General features: G+C 46.2%; 2 protein-coding genes across 5 annotated transcripts in view; both read left to right on the top strand.

The window, feature by feature from the left end:
* LOC147018973 (general transcription factor II-I repeat domain-containing protein 2-like) overlaps positions 1–4,077 on the top strand; it is a 10,467-nt gene extending 6,390 nt beyond the window's left edge. The window contains exon 4 of the mRNA XM_085900105.1: positions 3,927–4,077. Within this exon, the coding sequence (XP_085756231.1) occupies positions 3,927–4,077 (151 nt within the window). The remainder of the gene's footprint in view (positions 1–3,926) is intronic.
* The window catches only part of LOC147018970 (cyclin-dependent kinase 17-like), a 184,362-nt gene that overhangs the window by 1,416 nt on the left and 164,682 nt on the right, over positions 1–18,264 (top strand). The gene's annotated exons all lie outside the window — the stretch shown is intronic.

Here is an 18,264-nt window from a genome sequence, read left to right as displayed (position 1 = left end):
AGGGCTTTGGACTGTTCACAGAATGGTGGCTTGAGTGCTCTTATGTTGTACTCGTACAGGAAAGCTTGGAGGAAGTGATTGCAATATCAATCACTCCAGCTTGTCTAAAATATCGACCCATTGGATTGTTGTAGTTTTACATACAAGGTGAGTTTCTCGAACTGCATGGCGGCCTTGCTTTTGATCAAACTGAGTATTAGGTATAGGACCAGGAGCTACAGCCTGAGAAGAAGCGGAGAGTTACAACAGTGGTAAGGCAGGGGTCTTTCACTCAGAGAGTAGTTAATGTATGGAATGGTCTTCCTAGTGAAACAGTGGTATCAGGAACAATAGATGGTATAAAATGGAATTAGATTGTTACCTCGAAGTGTTGGGGATAAGAGGGGTATACTATAGGGTTATTGACAGGACTCGTAGTTACCTTGGATATGCATCGGAGATCGGATGCGTACCTGTGTATTGTTATGGCATGTGAAAGAGGGTCTCGTCAAAAGATTAATGTGTTTGTCAGTGTTTCTTCATTCCTCGACCTACAACCATTGTTCCCTCCCTACAACCAAATGCCATATTACTGTATTTTTGTCCATTTACTGTACTGCAAAGCGGAAGGGTTTTGAAATTGCCAAAAAGCGATTTGTGTTCTCCAATGTTCACGTATGTCATGAAATTGCAATAAAATAAATAATTTAAAGGTTAAAATTTTTTTAAAATTCCAGAAATTTGCCGCCATTGATGCATTGTTTTTTACACCATCTCATTTAACACATTACATTAGTTATTCGTGATTGTTGTTTGTGTCCTTTATGACGTCCTTCAAAACAGGTAAGCGTCCTGTTTGGAATGATTTTCCATTTTGTTTGTCAGACAGGCAGACAGACTGAAAAAAATTATCTCACCCCTCTCTGGGCATGTGCGATCGGGATGATTTCAGAGCCCGTACTGCTAAATTACAGGTCCGTTTTCTGATTGATGTTCTGATTCATGTACAGAATACAACGTTCAATTGAACCGAAGTTGTTCCTCGGTCATAAACTGAAGTTTGTAGACAGACAGACAGACAGACAGACAGACAGGGAAACAAAGTGAAGCAATCGCTCAACCTGCTTTATGCTTTGCGTGCGCAGGATAAAAATCAAAATCACTTATTTTACGTCCCGTAACGATTTTTGAGACACCCTGTATACATGTCCGGCACTGTGCCCATGTGCCTGACATTGCCTGACTTGCCAGCACCAGCACTCGACTAATTTTGGAAGAGTGAGCTTTGTGCATAGTTGCGTGCAGACCCCTTTCAATGCACCACACTTGATGGCAGAGCAACGGACATTCACATTTGTTAAAATCGTTTTGCCAAATATTTTCTTGCATTGCAATCTTTAAATACCTTGCAATTTGTCAAGTTTATTTTTGTTTTTGGTTGCTGAGAACACTGTTGGCCAAACGGTTGTTTATGCATTGCTCGCTTTCGCCAAATACACCATTTACATTGCCATCGGAATTCCGCTTTGGGTCAACAACTTCCCCTCGGTTTTCATTGTGAGTTTTTGCTCCTCCAGCAGATTGTTAAACCTTCTTTATTCTTCATTCAGTGTCAGCTTGCACTCACTTGATAATCCCAGTAATTGAAGGTACTGATTGTTTATGGTCTTTGAGAATCCTGCAACTGGTGTCGAATTGCCTCTCGCATGCCACAAGTGCTAGATGTGGGAACAAACATTGACCACTTTTGTTGCTGACCCTTCTTTTCTTCTAACGGTTTGTCTGTTTGGCACTTGCTTATCCCATTTCCGAGTTGTTTTAGCCACGAAGTGCTAAGCAAGCGTTGCCACTGACTGTATATGAGCAGATGGCCTTTTTTTTTTTTGCTTTTAAAGTCATTGCACATTTTCCATACATGGATAAAGCTGAATGTTGTTTGCATGCATGTGACAGTTTGAAAGCAGGCTTGCAGATTTCTTTTTTTCCTGTACAACTTGGATGTTCTTTGCTTCAGCCGTCGACTGTGGACAACACGATATTTGGTGAATGTTTCATGTACCCTTGTACAGAGATTGTATCAATAAGATTTCTGAGACTCGAGACTGGAGACGAACAGCTGAAAAGCTTTGCTTTGTTTGAACGATGTCATATATGTAATGTATACTGGCCACTAGTAAATTGCAGTCATGTTTGCACGACGAAGCCATGTTTCACAGTGGAGAATCGTAGTTTGTAGATGTAGTAGTTTGTGAGGAATTCGATCATGATTAGAGTTTTGCATTTTGTTGTGAGCACACAAGCATTGATTATCTTTCCATTTCACCTGCCAGTTCCACACACAGCCAGCTTTGAAAGTGCTTTTAGAAATGGGGTTCAGAGCTTGCTTGATGAGGGCTGCTGTAGAAGCTTTGTATGATGTTTTTTTTTTTTTTCCATTAACTGAAAACGATGGAAAGTCGTCTGTACCTGTGGTGTTTGTAAATCCATCTCCACTCCCTTTCCCTATTACCAGTATTCCATGATGTACCAGCAATTACTTTCAATGTACAAATATTGGGAGAAAAAAAAATGATCATTTTTATATTGTACAAGGAAATTGACACAAGAGGCCATTTGCCGATCATGCTTGTGTTCTATCAATATCATATTGATTAAATCCATTAATTAATGAGAGACGAGTAATGGGAGAAGTGTGTGTGCGTGTGTGTGTGTGTGTGTGTGTGTGTGTGTGTGTGTGTGTGTGTGTGTGTGTGTGTGTGTGTGTGTGTGTGTGTGTGTGTGTGTGTGTGTCATGCTTCTCGGTAATGTACCAAGGGCATCCTACATGCAGACAAGAAACATCCAGGATTTATATATTTGATGAAGTCGATTGTGTTTGCAAGCCACTAAATCAATCAAGAACGAGTGATGAGGATGAGCTCCTTGTTTAACAGTTTACGGGTACTGTATATTAATATAAGTTTTATTTAATCTAACACATCAAAAGGTAAAGATAAAACTGTTGTTTGTCCTTGAATGGGTTGCTAAGCAATGCTAAGTTGTACCCTTTCTTCAGTGGTGCAGATGTATTTGCACTGGCTGGTATATTTCATCACCAGGGTGACACAGAAACACAGGGAATAATAAAATTATTGTTTCCTTTAATGTGTTGGATAATTGATTTTGGCAATCTGATCTGTATTTTGACGATTTTCAAACGTACGGCCTTGTGTCTATGTTCAACTTGCCGGGACAAAGTAATCTTTATTTCCAGGTTTTCCAGCAATTGATGTGGATCGTTCATCCAGGGAAAATATTCATTGATTAAAATGTGTTCTTCGTGTTTGTTAGCACCAGGGTACTTCACACAGAGGTCTGACTGTATGTATGTACACATACATTCCTTAATATATGCACTACATCGCTTAGCACTGCACACCGTCATAAAGACAATGAAATGTTTACGACTTGCTACCACTGTATATCATCCGTGAACGACAAAAACCCACACACTTCTCAAATCATACAGCCAGAAACCTGGAGACACCCGCAAGTTCTATCGTCCCACATGAGGTCGTGTGATGTGCCATTGTCTTTGTTCATGTGACGCTCTGTTTGCAGGAGCGAAGCTCCATGGGCATGCTTTTGTTTCATAGACATTTGCAGATTTTTTTTTTCTTTTTAGAATCTTGGCTTCGAGTTGCATCAGGATGCCAAATTTCAGCTTTCTCGCCCACGTAGAAACTATTGTAATGGAGCACAGTCTCCAACTCCACCAATGAACTGCCAGGTGGGTAGGGGACGAGGGGTCACTACGTCCGCCAATAATTTGTGCATAGGTCAGTGGTTTAAGAACCACGCGGTCGCTGACAAACTCACCGACAGTGATTAGCCAAGCAAGGCTTTGTCTGCAACTCGCTTTTATCTTGCGCCGTAAGTGTGCTGTTCCCAAATGTTCCCACAAACAGTACACCCTCAAATATCATGGGTGTTAGGTTCCTGGAAAATGCCGCAACAGTTAAAACTGTGATGGTGGAAACCAAGGGCCAATGCGAAAAGGGGGATCGGTTCCTGGGCTTTGAGAAAATACAGAGGAAGATCAGCGGCAGCCAGAAATAACCACATCACATTTGAAATATACATGTAAAATAAATATAAAACATGAAAATTCTCGAAGGGCACTCTATTGAGTGCATGCCTCCGCCACGCAATGCCTGGTCCACGAGAACATATCGGGCCCAATACGTTTTTTTGAACGAGGACACTTGCTGAAGTGCATACCTCTGCCATGCAATGCTTTATGTTTTGTCCTTGATCCAACCACTAAGCGCTTTTTCCATCCATTCAATAGGAGGATCATGGGACTGGAATGAGACGGTTGTGCTTTGCGGAGTCGGAACACTTGTATGGATATTTGACTCCATTTTACTACATAGCTGATTCATTGATCCCATAATGATGGCCCACAGATGCCGCACTTTAACCTTTTGCCAACCTATCTAACAACTAGATTTTTATTTTTTATTTTTTGCACATTGTCATAATCTTTCTCTGTCTTTGCCACAACTAATTTTGTCCATCGTTTTATGATTGGACACGATTATTAACTGTTGTGTGTCCACTAGATCGAGTAGATCTAGTATTACAGGATCTCTATGTCATTTCCTGTTTGATGACGATTCATTATTAAACTTTGCTTCGTTCCCATATGCTGGTCTGATTACTACAATTAACGGTGTGCGAGAAACACGAAAAAGCTCATAATGGGAGGTAGTATGCCTGGTGATGGCCTGATGGTTAGGGTGGTGGGCTTGGGATCTCAGCATCCTGAGTTCAAATCCCACTTGTCTGTTGAATTAATACCAGGTGGGGTTGACTCTGCCTGTCATCCTTCCGAGGTCGGCAAAATGAGTGCCAGCATGCTGGTGTCCTGTGTCGGAGTAGCGATCCATCCAGGATTGTGCCCAATAGCCAAGGAGACTGCTTCGGCAGCACCAACACTTTGCACAGAGTATGGTCCCAATGGATGGGAGGTAGTGGTATATGTGAATGAAAATAATGACTCATCTCAGCTCAAAAACCCTATTGGCTGAAATGAAATACCTCGATAACTAAATCGGTACACAATCGGTTGCCCGTGATTGGTTGAAACCCGCGATATTTGATGGTTTACTGTACATGCTCGTATTTCTGCGTTCTCCCAATGGCCACAAAACAGGTTTTCATTAACACGATTTATTTTAAACTTGAAGTCCTTTCATTCAACATTTTGTGTCTCACTATCTGCCATGATCTTTCTTGAGAAAGCCACATTTCCAAGCTGGCCTCCACAAAGCCAGACGCCAACTGGGCATCCTCCGTTGTGCAAAGTCCTTCTTTGACACACCTGAGCTCCAGACCACATATAAAGCTTTTATCCGCAGCCTGATGGAGTACTGCTCTCCCCTCTGGGCTGGTGTTCCCTCCTCAGACCTTTCTCAGCTTCACACTGTGGAAACCAAGGCATTTAGGATCACTGCTATCTCCTGCAATGAAGTTGAGTCTTTGGGTCTCTTGCTCTCTCTCTCACCACAAGCTGTTCGGTGGTCTTTCTGTTTTCTACCATCTCCCCTCTAGCCTCGACCCCCCCCCGCTCTGTCTGTGATCTGTCCCCCCTCCCCCCATATTTCCGCAGGGCACTCAAGGCCCACCAGCAACCCCCTTCTGGTGAAACTACCAAAATGAAGAATCACTACTCACCTTCACTCTTTCATTCCTGTTTTTACATTAACCTCGACATCTGTGATATATTGCCCTTCCTTGGGTTTGACGTGAGTGCCGTGTGTGCATGCACGAGACACGGGACCAGTAATGGAGACACTTTACGACTTAAATCGTGATCAAATCTTAAGTCGTGAAGTACAAACAATCAGACTGACCACGATGCACTCAACTTCACGAAGGTTTGATTCACAATACTCAGCTCCATTACTGGTCCCGTGTCTCGCGTCAAACCCAAGGAAGGGCAATATATCACAACATCTATTATATTGCTGCAGCCTGGGGTTCGGGGGTGAGGAGACCACGAGGGGGGAAAGCTACCTCGGGTTCCCACCGGACTCTCCGGAATCGCAGGCTATCACACACGAATAACTTCATGAGATGGTGGGTCGCTAATCGACCGTGAACGCCAATAACTCGACCATGTGACTTAGGGTTCTCCGTCTAATAAATACCATTTACCTAACGGTCACGTGATCTAATTACCGGGGGACACGCCCTCGGTACGCCTTCTTCAAACCGGATCAGATGCAGCCGAGTGTAACTGCCCAAGGACTTAATGGCTAGAAAAACAGATCATTGTGGGATAACGTCCCGGCTAAGCTAGGATACGCCCCATGCTAGACCAATGAAGGAAAAGACTAAAACGAGCTGGGAACGTTTATTTACAATCAAGCGAGGAAAGGTATATGGCACGGTAAATTGGGTTTCTTATTATGTACAGCAGAGGATAGCAAGGAATTTGTGGGGTGCAGCAAAAGGCAAACTGAATTCCGGTTCCGGTTTTAGAGCAGCGAGAGGTCTCCTTTGGGGCTCCCTGCTGACGTTCTCAAAGCTAAGTTTCCGGTTGTTATTTGTCCCGTTTTAACTGTTTAGTTTTCTCACCTACATGTTACTGTGTGTTGCTAGTTCGGTTTTGTTTCAAAAATCGTGCTATTTTGTGAGTATTTTTGTCGACGTTCTTCCCTGTGCTTGAGGCCTAGGCCTAGGCTTGAGGCCTACCGGTTCCACTCGGTGTTCGATCGTTTTTTTTTTATTTTATTTTTTTTCATCCCATTACCTTCAATTTCTATCCTCCCCATTACCTTCAATTTTGATCCTTCCCACTTTCCAAACATCCCCCATTCTCCCAACTAATCTCTTTCTTATCTCAAAAAAAAATAAAAATAAAAAAAAATAAAAACCCGACAACAACAACAACACGCTCACCTTCTCCCGATTCTGCTTCTTCTTCTTCCTCTTAACTTCCTCCTCGTCTTCTTCCTCGATTTTATTTTTTTATTTTTTTTTTTTTATTTTTTTTTTTTTTTTTTTTTGCACTTCCATGACCTAATCTGTTGAACTCTCTCATATATTAATATTAACAACAAAAAAAATAAAATAAAATATATATATTTTATTATATATATATTTTATTATATATATATATATATATATATATATATATACCCAACAACAACACGCTCACCTTCTCCCGATTCTGCTTCTTCTTCTTCCTCTTAACCTCCTCCTCGTCTTCTTCCTCGATTTTTTTTTTTTTTTTTTTTACACTTCCATGACCTAATCTGTTGAACTCTCTCATACATTATTTTTAACTACAAAAACGATCTTATAATGCTTCATCTTCCTCTCTCACACATGTGGTACTCTTTACTGTTTCACAATGCACTACTCTTCTGCTATTTTAACAGACTGCTCTCATTTCGACCTCTCCTTCATTCCTTGCCTAAAAAATCCAACTATTACAGCGCTTCTTCTCTCCATGCTCTGAATTCGCCTTCATTGCATCCATCAAGAATTGTGTTAAATCGCATCTCTGACCTAAAACTTTTAAAAACCACAGTTTGCCATGGATGCTCGCTTTCCATCAAACATTCTTTTTCTCCAACTTCAGTGCCAACTCACCCCCCTCACTCCTCCTCACTCTCACTCTCAAAGCAACCATCCCACTCTTCTCCCTCCAAGCCTTCCTCTCACCTCTCTCCAAAAATCCCCCCTCACCTTTCTCCCACCTTTCATCCCCCTCACTCTTCCTTCTCAAAGTTGCCCCCCTCTCATCCACCAACCTGCCTCCCTCCACTGCCCTCTCACCTCCATCTCTTCACTCCACCTCCTCAAATCCTCAACTGCCTTCTTCCTTGTCTCTTGTCCCCCTCTCCCCCAGCACCACAGAGCCTTTTCTCCTCCTCATTCGGCCCCCTCCCCTCGCTGTTCTGCAATACCCCACCTCCTTCAGCAACCCTCCTTACCTTCCCCCCCTCGTCCCTTGTCCTACCCTCCCCCTCCCCCTCCACCTCCTGCACCCAAAGCCTCCTCCCCTTCCTCTTCATTAAAAAGTGTGGACCTCAAATATCCGGGGCCTTCGCTCAAACCTTTCAGATCTTTCCATACAGGTTTGCCACTGACAAACCAGACATAATCTGCCAAACAGAAACTTTCCTCCCGAAAGGCGTGTCTGACTCCCAAGTATCTCTCCCCTGGCTACTCCCTCTTACGGTATGACAGACCTGAGCCTCGTCCTGGTGGAGGTGTTGCTCTCTTCATCAAAGACTCTATTCACTCACTCTCCATGCACTGCTCTCACTCCCCCACACCCCCAGGAATACCTCTGGCTTCGGCTTCCCCTCCACTCCCACCTCATGTTTATATGTGTACTGTACCGTCCACCGAACAGTGATGACTCCATCTACACCTCACTATCCGAAAACATGGACCATCTTCTATCTTCTCATCCAAACTCTCTCTTCCTCTTATGTGGTGACTTCAATTGTCATCACGCCAGTTGGCTTTCGGTGTGGGTACCTCTCTCACCTGCCATGGCACCTCAGCAAAAGCTTTCTGCGACTCATTGGGACTGACTCAATCGGTCAACTTCCCGACCCGGATCTCAACCAATGGTACTCCATCTCTTCTGGATCTGATTTTGACAAATTTCCCTGACAATATCTGCTGCTCTTCCTTCGCTCCAATTGGTTCTTCTGACCACGTCCTTGTCAAAGTGGACATCTCTCTGGCTGTTATCAGAGAACCACCTCACCGCCGTCGAGTCTGGCATTTCACTCAAGCCGACTGGCAGGGTCTCGGAGCAGCCATCAAACTGACAGACTGGTCTCCTATCACTACTTTCTCAAACATCAACTCATCCTGGGAATTCTTTCAAAGAAACTTGCTCTCCCTCATGCACAGATTTATCCCCTCTCGTGTTCAGTTGTCTTACCCTTCCTCCCGCCCTTGGTTTACTGAAGCTTGTGGCGAGGCAGTTGTCCTGAAACAACTTGCCTTTGCCTTATGGAAAGCAAACCCAACTGAGGGCAATCTCAGTTCTTTCCACAAAGCTCAGAACAAGTGTGTATCTACCCACAGGAGAGCCAGAAAACAACATCTTTCTCATCTCAAGTCTGAACTCTCAAACCTCTCTCCCTCCTCAAAATCCTGGTGGCGTTTAATCAAATCTGTTTCTGGTGTATGTTCCCCCTCCATCCCCTCCCTTACCTCAAATGGCCGCACTGCTGATTCCACACGTGATAAAGCTGAATGTCTAAACTCGGTGTTTGCAGCTAAATCTTGTGTCCTAAACCCATCACTATCTCTACCCACTTTACCCAGTCGCACCCAATTGTCCCTGGACTCTGTATCCTTTTCTCCTGACAAGGTGGAGAGCTTGCTTTCAAACCTCGAGTCAGATTCTGCAACCAGTCCAGACGGCATCAGCCCACGTGTCCTCAAAGCCTGCTCTTCTGCTCTTGCTCACCCTCTCTCTGTTCTATTCACCCTCTCATTTGCCCAAGGTCATCTGTCATCTGCCATCTGCTTGGAAATCTGCTAACATCACTGCCCTGCATAAAAAAGGTGCAAAAACAGATCCCTATAACTACAGACCAATCAGCCTTCTCCCAATCATCAGCAAGGTGATGGAATCCATCATCGCCTCAGATATGAAATCCTTCCTCTTCTCCAATGGCTTGATTTCCAATCATCAATTTGGTTTCAGACCAGGTCACTCTACCCTGGATATGCTGCTTCTGCTCTCCCATCAATGGATGGAGGTCCTCAATGCCAGACAGGAAATCCGAGCCGTATCCCTGGACATATCACGTGCTTTTGACACAGTCTGGCACCCTGCCCTACTCACCAAACTCTCTTCCCATGGTATTCAAGGCCATCTCCACTCATGGCTCGCAGACTTCCTCTCCTGTTGCAGTCAACGTGTGGCTCTAAATGGAGTTCTTTCATCCCCTCTTCCTGTGCAGGCTGGAGTTCCTCAAGGTAGCGTTCTGGGCCCTGTTCTTTTTCTGGTTTTCATCAATGATCTCTCGGACTCTCTGGAAAATCCTCTATTTCTCTTTGCCGACGACTCCACCCTCTGCCGTACCATCTGTCATCCCTCAGACCGGCAAGCAGCAGCTTCTTCACTCACTGCAGATCTGGATAAAATCACAAACTGGTCCAACACGTGGAACATGTCTTTCAATCCAGACAAATCTCACACTCTCACTATGTCTCTTCGAAAGGACCGTTTACAAAACCCCCCCATCCACTTTCTCAACAATCCTCTGGAAGAAGTCTTTTCTTTCAAGCTTCTAGGTCTCACTATCTGCCATGACCTTTCCTGGGAAAGTCACATTTCCAACCTCGCCTCAAAATCCTCCGTCGTGCTAAGTCCTTCCTCGGCCCTCTTGAGCTCCTGACCACTTACAAAGCTTTTGTCCGTAGCCTGATGGAGTACTGCTCTCCCCTCTGGGCTGGTGCTCCTGCCTCCCACCTTTCTCGGCTTCACGCTGTCGAAACCAGGGCATTTAAGATCATCGGCATCTCCCTCAATGAAGCTGAGTCTTTGGGCCTCTCACTCAATCACCGCAGGTTGGTCGGTGGTCTTTCTGTCTTCTACCGACTCCTCCCCAGCCTTGCCCCCCCTGCTCTCTCTGCGATTTGTCCCCACCACATTTCCACAGGGCGCTCAAGGTCCGCCAACAACCCCCTTCTGGTAAAACTACCAAAATCACGAATCACTGCTCATCTTCACTCTTTCATTCCTCTTTTTTCCCGCCTTTGGAATAAACTTCCTCACTCTATTCTTTCCCATTCTTCCCTCCAGGCTTTCAAAACAGCTGTTCACCACCACCTCTTATCTTCCCCCATCCAAATCCTCGATCTTTTCTACCCCCGATAATCCACCCAAGCCCTCTTCCTTCATTTCTCCTGCTTTCCTTCCTGAAAGTCCCTGAAATGTCCATCTTCTCTTCGCCATGTTCCCCGTCCCATCCCCATCCCTCTCCCTTCCACAGTTCACCTAATGTGTCTGTTCCCCACTGTTTTGTCCCTTCCACTCCCGCCCCTCTTGTCTCATGCCTCCTTGCTGTGAGTTGTGTGTTAGCTCTCATACGAGCCTCGACCAAGGTATACAAAAAATAAAAATAAAAATAAAAAAACCAATCTTACAAAGGCAGACACAGAGGAGACTTATCCTGTTATCACTTCTACAATCTTAACTTAAACTATGACAGGTGCCATCACACACATACACGTACACATACACATACACATAGACATACACATACACGTACACACACACACACACACACACACACACACACACACACACACACACACACACACACACACACACACACACACACACATACACATACACATACACCAGAGGAATATTAGCCAGAAAGAAAGAGAGCAGATGAGGACTAATGGCCTTGCAATACCTGGTGCGGTCGGCTGATCAGCGCAACCCAGTACGCTTAGGGGGAGGTAGGTGGGAGAAATACTGCTATCTAAGGTGTGGGAGTGGGAGGTGTGGTGTTGTGCAATATAGGGTAGGGGTGTGGTGCGGTGTCGTGCAAGAGGAAAATGGGATTGGAGTAGGTAATGATGCTCTTTTGTGTGTCCAAAGGGGACGAGATAGAGGGGTCGAAAGAGAGAGAGAGGATAGAAGATGTGTGAGGCAAAAGATCCCTAACCTAGTTGTGCATAGGTCTGCTGGTGTAGCGTGTACCTCCGTGGGACGCTCTGCTTGACTGTTCCCACCTTGAGAGTTGGCGCGTTATCTACGGCTTAGTCACTTTGCAGGGCTCGTGGCAACGTGCGCTCCGCACTGGTCCTCCGGAATAAGCACGTCTCAGTCGCACACCAGCCGTGAGTGAAGGGCAGAGGCAACGAGGAGCCGAGATGAGCAGAGAAGAAGAGAGGCAAAGAAGAGGTCGAGCAGCATCACGCTCCACCTTTTATGAGCCCCGGACGAAGGGTGGGGTGACGACTCGAAGTGACGCGCTGTGACGCAAATCCCACTTCTCTATTGGGCCACAGCGGCCCTGGCCACGCCCTGCCAGGCTCCTGGGGCCGGAAGTGGTCTCCTTCGCACAACCGGCACGACACGACCCTGGCTCAACATAGTGTATAAGCCAGCAACCTGGCCCTGAACGTGCTCCAAGTGCAGTTTGAATGCCGAATAGCAATGCACACCCATCACCTACGCCCCCCCCCCCCCCCGATCTTCCTCATGAGCCAAAATGCACAGCCGGGACCCGTATCAAACTCCTGGATCGTCCTTCCTGCGACCCTCCATGCCGCCCGTCTTGCCGTGTTTTGACGGCTGGACGAGGGTTGTATCAATCCCGCGTGCTCACCCGGGACATTCTTGGCGAGATGCGGTTTTTGTTATTAACGTCCGTTGCTCATCCCCCGCATCACGCGGTTCGAGTACATCCAGAGCCGTGCAGCATGCTTATGTTTACTGGCGAATTGTAGCGATGCAGAGGTACGAGGGGGTACGGAAATATTTTTCCAATGTGCGGGAGGTGTTTGTGGTTGAAGTGGTGAAGTTTTGGTGAGCGAGGAGGTGAGCAAGGTCAGATTCCATTGGAAATTGGCACGCAGGTTTGAATGGAATAATGGCTCGCCATGCGCGTGCTGTATAGTGTGTTTGTTCTTATGCTGATTCTCAGCCCGGGAAGGCTGCGTGGTGTGTTTGCTATTCATATTGTGGTGTGCTTGCTTGATTTGCACCATGGCTAAAAAGAAAGGGTTGGAATATAAATCAGAATAGAAGATAGAGATATAGTTAATAGACCTAGCGATTCGACCCACACAACCCACGAGACATGAGGGGAAGGTTTAACTTCATGAAGACAAATAAAATAACTGCCTGGGGATCACTGCATGTTGGGTGCCATTGTCTTAGAGGCATGTGGTTTCGAAGAACCGCAACAATATAAAGGTGAGTTAGTGTCTGTCTGTCTGTCTGTCGGGGGAGGGGGGGAGGGGTCATAAGCGCCACCCATTTTACAGGCCGTGCCCTCAAGCAGTCCAGAAATCGCCGCCATTTTTTTCTCTCCATGCAGCTCACATTGTTTTAAAGGCCTCATGTACATATGAAGACTGAACAACACATCTTATATCATTAAATGAAGATACCGTTTTGAGGAAACAAAGTAACATTTTGATTTTAACTCAAACGAGGTAATGCATGTTTTGTCTGCAGCGATCGCAGCAGCTGCGTAATATACACCGCCCAATGAAGGTACGTTAATTCTCATATTGTACAAAGGAAAGGAAACAGTGATATTTCATTTTTTTAAAATACAACAAACTGTGGGACGTCAAACGCAGTTGCTTTCTGTCTGCCACACAGTGACGTGTCGCTTATAACTCAATGTTTGCTTCCCAGAATTTGCAATGACTGTTACAAGCAAAAAATATCCTGTGCTTGCTTCCGCACGAGGTATGAAAAAAGACGTCCCAACACATGATGTCATCACGCAGCGATGTCTGCAAGAGCAGGAATGCACGAATAACTGGAGCCTCTTTTTTTATAACATCCTAGAACTCATGGAAAAATGATATGATAGAGGATAGAAAGTTTATTTGCTGATTACCATGAGAGGGAGACCAAGAAGAAGAGATTAACAAGAGTATGAAATCGGAAAACATGGCAGTTTCATGTGAGGTGTCTCACTGTCGCCTAATCTCATGTAAAAAAATAAAGCCGAGTTCATGTCTGGATGGATATGTGGGTTTGAACAAGGTACGTTTTCATGACAACACAAACACTCATGATTGATATTTTAAGTGCTTAATTTTTTTTTAATGTCCTTTTGTCGGCGTTTAGTATGTACCGTATGCTGTTGAGATGTCCAGTGCTGTGTTCACTTACCAAGCAGCTAGCTAGCGCTTGCCAAGCCAGCCGTTCCTTATCAACAGTTTCTTGTGGAGTGCTTGCTTGAGTGCTTAAGCCGCTTGGCGAGCGCTCCACAAAAACTTGGTAACTGAACACACCGCAGATTCATTACATGGCAATGAGGATAAACATCCATACCGTGAGTTCTTTCAGCCGTGTCAATGAATTCGTCTCAAGGGGTGGGGTGGGCGGTGGCAGGGGTTCATGAAGGGGTTTGGCGGGAAGGGGGACCCGACGTTGCCCAGCAACGCCGTGTACCCCTGCTAGTTGTATACCAAAAACAAAACAAATGGGTGGGGGGTGTATATATATATATATGTTGTTGCGGGGCCGGGCGTCTGTTGCGAGCACGACCGCGAGATGGAGCTGCAGAGTTGGCCCGACCGATCGCCCAGAATTCAGATCGTACCTTTTCGGAAAAACTCCGGAAAAGTACGGGTCCCTTATTGGACCGAAGTTCGCCAATAGACAGACCACGTGGGGTTGGGTCGATTGCCAATTTCAATTTACCTAAATACCCACGTGGTCCAAACTACCGGGGAAATTCATCCTCGACGGCACCCGTACGGAACGAGCCGCTTAGCATACTCGAACCGTGTGCGATCCAAGCAGTTTGATCGCCGAGATCCGTCGGTCCCAAATATCCTGTTACAACGGCAACGGCCTGGCTAATTCCCCAACACGCAGCATGCTAAGTCAATGGAGGAAAAGACACGAACAAGCTGAAACATTTAACAAATGGGAATGTTTATTTACAATGGGGGAATGAGGGGAGCACATAAGGGCAGAGGTAAACCGAATATTAATAAATGCACGTATATACACACAAAAAGCACTTGTACAATTTACTACTTATCTGACTGGCGCCACGAACACACACACGCGCACACCCAAAATGATCGGACCAAAAGGTCTTTATTGAGGCCTATCTCGGACCTGTCCACCTCGTGCGGTTTTCAAGGACCAGGTTCTCGGGGCAGAACTGGACCCCCAGCACGATCCAGATGATCCAGGCAAACGAAGTCAGCAGGGCGAAGGCTGGCGGGAGAAGACCCTCCGTGGCACCGACCACTCCATGCGCAGACACCCTCGCACTGAACCACCCTTCGCACAGATGTCCACTTCCCTGCCCGAACCAGAACGTATGCGCGCACTTCTTGCCAGGACCAGAACGACGACGACACGCAGACCGTGCCAGACCCAGAACAACCACGAACGCGCAGACCGCGCAAGACCCAGAACAACTACGAACGTGCAGACCACGCCAGACCCAGAACACGCAGACCGTGCCTATAATTATACCCTCTTCTCTTCAGGGCTGCCTCTTCACGCTGCCTACCCTCTACAGGGCTGCCTCTTCATGACCCTCCCTCTCTTACTGGCTGGTTTTGGCACGCAAAATCGCTCTTCGCCTCTCTCACTTGCCAAAACTGTCGGCAAGCTCCTTGATTGGCCCGGGGGCGTGGTGACGTCACGAGCCCTTTCTTCCTGTCGCGGGATCTGATTGGCCGGGCGACGGTCACCCCACTCATTGCACGCCGATTGGTCGAGGGCCGCCGCGCGACTCCTCCTTGAACTCCGCCCACCATGACATCGGCCAGATTGAGGTGAAGGAAGCGAAGTGAAGGTGAGGGTGATGCGGTGTGGTCGGCGTTGATGTTGGTGGAAAAATAAAAGAAAAACCCTAAGTATCAAAATAACTCCACAGCGCAGAAACATTTAATTACCCATTAGACCAGGGACGGGACCCTAACTAGCAACATGTACTTTCAGATATAACTGATCTATAGGACCTGTATGTTGTGTGCTCATGGCTTCCAGATTCGCAACAATATATATAGTTGCTGACCGGGTATAGGCGACAAGCACGACTGCGAGATGGAGCTGCAGAGTCGACTCCACCGAACACTTGGAATTTAGATCGTACCTTTCGGAAAACTCCAACAAGTACGGGTCCCTTTCCGGACCGTGAATCGTCAATAATTACACCACGTGGTACAGGGTTATTTGCCAATCTTCAAAATACCTAGAAATCAACGTGGCGAGTTACCAAGTAATCACACTCTCGACGGCCCTCGTACGAGTCGAGCCATTAGCATGCCCGACCCGTGCGCAACCCGAGCGGACGGTCACCGAAGTTCCGTCGGTCCAAACGTACTTTTGCAGCGACAACAGCTTTATAATTCACCAACACGTGTCACGCTAAGCCTATGGCAGAAACACAGCAACGAACTGATACATTTAACACATGGGTTTATTTATAATGGGGCAGTGGTGGCACGCAAGAAGGCAGAGTTAACCGAATATAGGGATGCAAGGCAATTTATGTACAAGCACTTCTGCAGTTTTACTTAATAGACTGGCCCCACAAACACACACACACGTACACCCAAGAACCGGTGGCCACAGCCTTGATTGAGGCCTCCAGCTCTGAGGGAAAGGCAAGCTGAAGACCAGAGCCTGCCTCGGACCTGTCCACCTCGTGTGGTCTTCGAGCTGGCGGGGTGACGGAACTCGGACCCTTTGCGTGCGAGGCGAACGCGACAACCACTCGCGTCAGGCGAACGCGATCTCCTTGTTCACCGACAGAGACACGGCGCGCAACCGACTAGCGGTTTCTGTCGGGCCAGGATCTCTTGAGCTCTCGTTCACTGACAGAGACATGGCGCGCAACCCTTGCGCTTCTTTACGAGGAGGGTCTTCAAGCTCTCCTGTGGTCTGATCGCGCCGCACCCTTATTCACCCTGTCTCGGGCGTGGGGGTGCCTCCGCCCTCCCCTCTCTCCCTCACTGGACGGTTTTGGCGTGCAGAATCGCTCGTCGCCCTGTCACTGGCCAAAATGAGCGGCAAGTCCGTCAATTGGCCCGGGGGTATGGTGACGTCATGCGGACCGCCTTTCTCACCGTCGCGGGGTCTGATTGGCTGAGCGGCGGCCACCCCACCTGATTGGGGTTTGGTCGAATAGCACGCTGATTGGTCGAGGGCCGCCGCGAGGCTCCTTGAACTCCGCCCACCAGGGTGTCGGCCAGAGCGAGGTGAAGGTGAGAGTGAGGCTGGCGTTGTTGTAGTTGTAGATGTAGGAGCCATAAAAATAAAAGAAAACCCTGACTCTCAAAGTAACTCACAGTGCATGTGCATTTATTCACCCATTAAACGAGGGACGGGGACCCAAACTAAACAACACATACTTACCGATATAACTGTTGGGTAGTCAATGTAGTCGAAAAAAAATTGAGATTTTTTTTTCCTACCCTTATTATCAGTATTTCCATCGATATGTTTGTCTGTCTGTCTGTCTGTCTGTCTGTAGGCTGCTCTTCGAACACCCTTATTCGGGACATTCCCATCTGTCTGTCTGTCCACGAAACTTTGGTCAAGCCTTGGGGCTAAACCACTCAACCGATTCCAATGAAATTTGGTAGGTAGGACCAATATTTCTGGGAATCGTGTGCTTTCGAATATGGGACCCCAGGCCCTAGCAACGGCATAGCAACGGCCCTTTAAAGTGGTCAAAAATCGAAAAATCGAAAAGTTCTGTGCGCAATCTATCTCGCTCCCTTCCTGCCAATTTGCAGCCCGATCAAAAATATTTGTAGGAGGAGATAGGTTTTGGGCGAGTACATGTCGAACATTTCAGAAACGGTTAATTGTGAATATCTCGATGAGAAAGAGTGATTTTGATGAAACTTGGGTGAAATGTGTACAATGTGGCTAGCATGTACACAAAAATGAATGGTTGCTATGCACACCTCCGTTGCTTAGCAACAGCTAAAATACTTTATCGTACATGGTACACTTATTGTGAACTGTACAAAAAAATCAATACCTCCGAAACTGGACCTCCGAGGGACCTGTTTTTTTTGTGCCCAAGGAGAATGTCTTACAGCATCATATAAAAAAATAAAATCTTTAGCGAATAGATAAATGGAATTACCAGGGCTGCCATTTGTTAGGGTCTCTTTGGAAACATGCCTGAAATTTCACAAGGCGGGTTTCTGGGCGCAAACTAAGAGGGCTGTGATAATCATATTTATTGTGCTTAATTGATTGATAGCATGTGTACACATCAATATCGGCTAGTCCCGTCGGCCAGCTTTCCATCTGGAGCGAGCAGCCATGTCGCCTACCGGCTTGTGTGTGTGTATATATATATATATATATGTATATATATATATATATATATATATATATATATATATATATATATACATATATACATACATATACACATATATATATATATATCTCACACTCTCACTATGTCTCTTCGAAAGGACCGTTTAGAAAACCCCCCCATCCACTTTCTCAACAATCCTCTGGAAGAAGTCTTTTCTTTCAAGCTTCTGGGTCTCACTATCTGC

Source organism: Eptatretus burgeri, chromosome 10 (assembly GCF_056783735.1).
Source record: "Eptatretus burgeri isolate ZD-2024b chromosome 10, Ebu_testis_v1, whole genome shotgun sequence".
Classification (NCBI taxonomy): Eukaryota; Metazoa; Chordata; class Myxini; order Myxiniformes; family Myxinidae; genus Eptatretus; species Eptatretus burgeri.
Note: the sequence above shows the minus strand (reverse complement) of the source record. Positions and strands in the feature narration are given on the sequence as shown.